This window comes from Austrofundulus limnaeus, unplaced genomic scaffold, assembly GCF_001266775.1.
Source record: "Austrofundulus limnaeus strain Quisiro unplaced genomic scaffold, Austrofundulus_limnaeus-1.0 Scaffold12, whole genome shotgun sequence".
NCBI lineage: Eukaryota > Metazoa > Chordata > Actinopteri > Cyprinodontiformes > Rivulidae > Austrofundulus > Austrofundulus limnaeus.
In genome coordinates, this window is record NW_013952414.1 from 2,590,983 (window position 1) to 2,596,933 (window position 5,951).

General features: G+C 39.7%; 1 protein-coding gene across 1 annotated transcript in view; it reads right to left on the bottom strand.

The window, feature by feature from the left end:
* Positions 1–3,006: 3,006 nt before the first annotated feature.
* Positions 3,007–5,951, bottom strand: part of armc1 (armadillo repeat containing 1) — a 7,236-nt gene continuing 4,291 nt past the window's right edge. The window contains exons 6-7 of the mRNA XM_014002270.1: positions 5,620–5,694; positions 3,007–4,958 (exon numbers count right to left, since the gene is read on the bottom strand). Coding sequence (XP_013857724.1) covers positions 4,767–4,958; positions 5,620–5,694 — 267 coding nt within the window. The 3' untranslated portion in view covers positions 3,007–4,766. The remainder of the gene's footprint in view (positions 4,959–5,619; positions 5,695–5,951) is intronic.

Genomic DNA, 5,951 nt, shown 5'->3' on the forward strand with positions numbered 1-5,951 from the left:
TTACGTGAACTTTATGTCAGAAATTTGCTTACGAACAAAAAATATTAGATACTTTAAGGCTTTTACTCAAATAATATCCTTAGAGGAGACTTAAACTTTTACCAAAGTAATTTTATAGTAAGTTATGTGTTCTTTTACTCAAACATCACTATGAGACTTCATACAAGACTGATAACACTTGAGGCTCAACCCCGGTATTTAAAATGTACTTTTGTTCAGTAAAACTTAAAACACTTACCATGATCAATTAGGTATTTTTAGTGAAATTAATTAAAGTTCAGGATGTGGAGGGTTGCCAGGTTAGATTTTATTATAGTTTATGTTAGATTAAAGTAGACTGATTTGTTTTGGAAGGTGAAAAAAGGTTTATTAACATACTTCATCACTAATTCAAACTGTTCTGTTTGTTAACGTGTTTTTCACGTTGTGTATTCAGTTTTTAAGAGCCATCAGAGGAGTCTGCTTGTAAAGATGAGACATGGTTTTCGATTCCTCTACCTTGTTGTCTCACGCTCTTTAAAAAGGCTCTCTGTGGACCCGCAGAGACACATTACATCCTCACAGTGCACTGAGCCTGCAGGTTTTTATGTGCCTTGCGTTAAGTTAATACTCCTCACCCAGCTCCCTGTAGAGCCCGTATTATGTGAGCAAATTGGATGCTCAAACAGTCAGTCCGTGACCTTCCCTCATCCTGGATGTTGACCCCCGTATAAAGAGAGACATTACATCTCGTTACACAACAACACGGCTCCGGCGCTTCGCTGAAGATAAAGAAAAATGTCTCAATTAAATCTTCACAGCCCCCCYTCTCCCCTGCCAAAGAGTTATCGCTGCACCGGCAGCGCTGATCGCTACACTCACACATCCTCAAAAGTTATTTGACATAAATTGCRGGAGTCACATCATTTCCTGCCACACTCTGAGCAGGATTTAYGGCTGATCCCATTGACTGGGAGCTGAACCTCCAATAAAATTCYTCAAGTGCCGGGGGGCCCTCATGAGAGTCACCTATCTACTCCCCATCAGGCCCTGTTCCCTGCACCCAGATTAAACATGCAAATACGCACAGGTGGGAGGGTGATACTGAGCACACAGCCGTGCACGCGCACTGTGTGCCACTGGGCTGATATGGGAGAAGTACGCCTGATTGAGTTTTATCAGATGAGGGAGGAGTGAAAAAAAGGTGGTGGTGGGGGGGTTGCATCATTGCTTATCAAAGAACCAAAGGGAGTGAAATTATATCAAGCTTTTATTTGAAAATGAGGGGCGAGTGSTGCTTGTGGTCTTTGGAGGGTAGAGGCAAAAAAATAAAAAAAYAAAAAACAGCTAATGTCATGAACCTTTGAAGAAAATCATTTGAAAATTGTTAAACTACTGAAGAGAAACATGTGAATTATTTTAACCACTAAAACAATCTTATGGCTGCATCCATCACATTAAATCTGACTGAGGTGAATAATAACTATGTGGTAATTGTTGTTACCRTAATGATTTTTCTGTAAGTTTGGATACTTTGGTCATCTGATAACAAGTGTTTCTATTCAACTATATTGTTTATCTTWAGCTGTTTCAGTCAGGCTTTCTGTCCCTCTGTGTCAGAAATTAACTTAAAGCTTGGTTTAGATCTTTAAAATGGGGTTCTGTGGAAAGCGAGCAATTAGTATCTTACCTGTTGTAGATAGCTCTTCAAATGACCTCAATTTAGAGMAACAAAGTAGAATTCTTATCAGATTGAYGWGCTAACAGCTAGTTTGCGTGCATCGAAGATCATTTTAAATCAACTGTTGATATTTTGTAACAAATGAACTGAATTTTACATACGGTTTTATATCTTGTAATCCACTGCAGTCATTTACTTTAAACGGCAAAAGAATCTACACGTCTTTTTTTAATATATGCCTTGCTCCAATAGGGTAAACATACAGTATAATGGTTTATATTTCGGCATTTTAAGAGGGACTGCCCCGGGTTTTTTTTTTGTTTTGTTTTTGTTTTTTTAATAAACGATGGTATGAACACGTGATCGGGGGCCATTTTGTTTAGACTCCAAAGGCCTGGAGTGAGTTGAAGCCTTAAGATCTGAAAATAAATATTTCTGAATATTATTCAGGCATCCAATTTAAACAGTTCCTTATACAACCACCATCAACTTTGTATTTTACAATTGTCCAACAGAAATAATGGAATATCCACATTGGGAGTGCACCAGGCTTTGTTCAGAAAACTATCTACAACAGGTAAGATATTGTGTCTTCATGACCTTTCTACAGAACCCCACTTTCCAATCAATCCAACTTTATTTGTAAAGCCCTTTATGTACAACAACACAAACCTATTAAACGGTAAATACTTACTGTTTGTGGCAGGACACAGAAAGACATACTGAACAAATTTGTTTACTGTGTARTCTGGTTCATTTAAAGATGAAAACTAAATCCCAAGTTTCCTTTGTGAAGATCAAACCGTCATGAGAAACTCAAAAATTTCTACATGGACTTTAGAGTGACAGTATTTTATATAWTAAAAATGATCCAATCAGTCTGCACACTAACTGTAGCAGTGTGACAACATTCTTCACTTTCTTWATGAATTTTCTAGGTGAACTAAAGGTTTGAGACAAGCCGACCTCAGAAAGATCCAGACGTTTGTCATCACTAAACATAGTTTAGCCACAACCCGTCTGAACGATGCCAAACAAGTAAAATCAGTGAGACTCAGCAGCATCAGCAGCATCAGTGGCTCCAGGGCTTCCAGCTGGGGTTGGCTGCTTCCATGGCTGTTCTACCAGCACTGCGACCGGGGGGGTGGGGGGAGCTGAAGTGGTGGGCAGGCCACAGGATTGCCCTGAGGCGCCTTACATATAAACCACTAAAGAAAGATGAATTTAGCCTCTGTTGATGCCATGTTCGACACCCCCTCAAACTTAAAGCATCACAACAATAAAACAACAAAGAGGAGTTCACATTACTGTGAAAAAAAAAACAACAACTCTAAACCACTAAAAACTCCAAATTTACACTGGTTTTTAAGTTTATTGTTATTTGCATTAACAGTGTATGGAAATCTACAGTTTTCAAATCTGCACATATATTACATCTGCTGACAGGTGCAGTCTGTACACAAGTTACATTTCTGAGGACTTTTTCTGTGATTCTCTCTCATCATTACAGCTGTGGTCAAAACATAATTACAGTTTCGTAATTAACAAACTTCAAGTATTTCTTTACAATATGAGCTGAAATGGCAAATACTGAAAAGAAACAACATGCAACACAGAGACTAACTCCAGAAYGGATAAATGAAGAGGATATGGTAATACTGCTGTCAGTTTCAGCTTATTTTTTGCCTATAAAACAATATTTTTACATGGTGTTGTTGACCTGTAACGAATGCAACAAACGCACATATTATTGCTGTTTTATAGGATAGCCGCCTTCAGTTTGACTATTCTACTCAATGCCTCTGACTGAACTWAAAGAAGAATTAACCCTGGAGCAAAATGATCTAAGAAAAACTCACTCAAAGCTTTAGCTGCAACAAGCTCTTGTCACAATTTGAACTTGAAACTGAAATAAAAGCAAAAATCCTTCACACCACGTCTGAGACTTTAGGGAGGCAGCAATAACAAAATACATGTTGTACACCTACCTCCTGCTGCCCATATATAATGTGTGTGTGAGAGCGTGCACCTACATGATCTGTGCTTTAAGGTCACGGCTGGCTAACCTGATATTTGGAACGGACCAAAACTGATCTTTCAGAGCAATTTCAGGGCACACTGGGAAGTCTGGGGCAAGCTGGCAGCTGACTGTTCTCCCTGYGCTGTGCATATCTGTAGTTTCACTAAAATGACTGAACACTGATGGGAGACTGAGGTTAAAAACAGGAGGTAGCCTAATCTCTGCGAGGTTAACACGAAGAGCCAACCACGAAGCCCACATCTGATTTTTTTCTGTATTATTAGAATCATAAAAGCCCTGATTTGTGACAAAAGACGCTAAAGAGTGAGCTGCGCTTTCAGCTCAAGCCTCAGCCTGCTGCACGTGAGCCAATGGCTGAGCGAGCCGCGGCCTCTTATTTCCATTAAATTGACCTCCCTCAGTGAACTAACAATTTGCAAGGAAAAGCACAAAGATTAAACATGCTAGGAGCTTTCATATCTTCTGAAAGAGTGATGAATAAATAACTAGAATAACACACAAAAAAGGCACAAGTAATAATCACGGATGCAGGCATCAGGTATGATTGGCACAAAAAAGATGGTAAAGCAGACGTAATAAGAATTAAAAAGATGAAGTAGTTAAAGGACAACAATTGAAAATTGATGCAATAAAAAAAATCATGCATAAAAATATATACGAAACTCCCAAATTTCAATGTCAGCTTCAGAACAGCKAAACGTACCTGCCAAGTTTTAACTCAACATAGCAATGCTCATTTTCAGAAAGCTATTTGGTTGTTCCACATAACGTCCTTTGGCTATGTTTTTAGATACATATGCAGTTAGTTTATAGCTGTGCACATTTAGCCAGCAGTGAGAGCTGTAGCTCAGTATTTACACGTGTTTAAGTTATTGCATGTTCCACTGTGCAGTCCTGCACTAGTTGCACACGTGTGGCCGTGCTCGGTGTGCTTCAGAGAGGGGGTTCTAAACTAGTGATGCAGGCTTTAGTCCTGCACTACGCGGAGATACACTAAGGCTGCAGCTGGATGGAGTCGCTCGGAGGGAGCGCAGAGAGAGAGAGAGAGAGGAACACAGGAAGCTGTCACCAGTAGAAAGACCGTGACAGGAAGTTGGCGGCCGTGCTGAGCCAGCCCATGCCGTCTGTGACGGACCCCACGCGTGTGACAGCCTTGTCCTGCTCGTTGGACGGACTCTCGTCCTCAGGCAGGTAGTCTGGGATGTCTGTGTTCTCCTCTACCAGGACTGCTGCGTCCTCCTGGAATGGTACCACCAGCTGGGAAAAACACAACAGAGAATAAACAACTTTCAAAACAAAAACATCTGTAATTTGTCAAAACAGTATTTGTTCTCTAAAGGAATCAGTAAAGCCAAATATTTATAACTAAACGAACAGAACATAACTGAGCCTGGTCTGACCCCTACTGGTCATTTGATGTACTGCAGCTAGTGACAAATCATAAGGCCCTGTCRYATTATAATGTTTTAGACAACTTATGCCAACTTAGCATGACTTTATCCAACACTAAAGATGTCAAAGATAAAGATGGAATTTTTAAAAGGTCTACTGGAAGCCCTTTTTGGAACTATACATACTGTAAYATCCGATACGAGTAAAATAGTCATAACAAAATGTTCATAAGTCGGCATAAGTTGTCTAAAACGTTACAGCGTGACAGAAACTTTAATATTTAAGGAAGTAAAAATGTGTAACCAGGCCTGGCTATATCTCTGCCAGAAACGGTTGACGGTCCGAGGCAGAGATGAGGCTAGCTAACTGTGTCAGTGTGAATGAGCAACAACCACTGGCTGCCTGCAAAAAAACCACACAAACACATAACATGTGGCACACAGACCTACAATCTGATTTTCTCTGAGGGAAAATTATTTTAATTACAAAACTCTGAGGTCATCGCTGCGAGTTCAGCTGTCCTTACCTCGCCTCCATCCTCGGTTTTCAGCACCTGCTGAGCCGTCATTACTTTTGTGGAGTTTATTGCTGTTCCCAACGCCTGTGAGAAGAGAATTGTTTTTTTGTTTTTGTTTTGTTTTGTTTTGTTTTGTTAAATGAATCAAGCTTTCTGTAATCTATTGATTCAGAGGTGTCAAGAGGAAGCTATACTTTTTTATATATATATATTAGGGGTGCAACAATACATACTGTATACCCGTATCGAACAGTGCTTTAGGTTCAATACACACTTGTATCGAACAAGATTTTTAAAATTTACTTTATCAACTTGTCTTCTGAAGATGCTCTGTGTTGAAG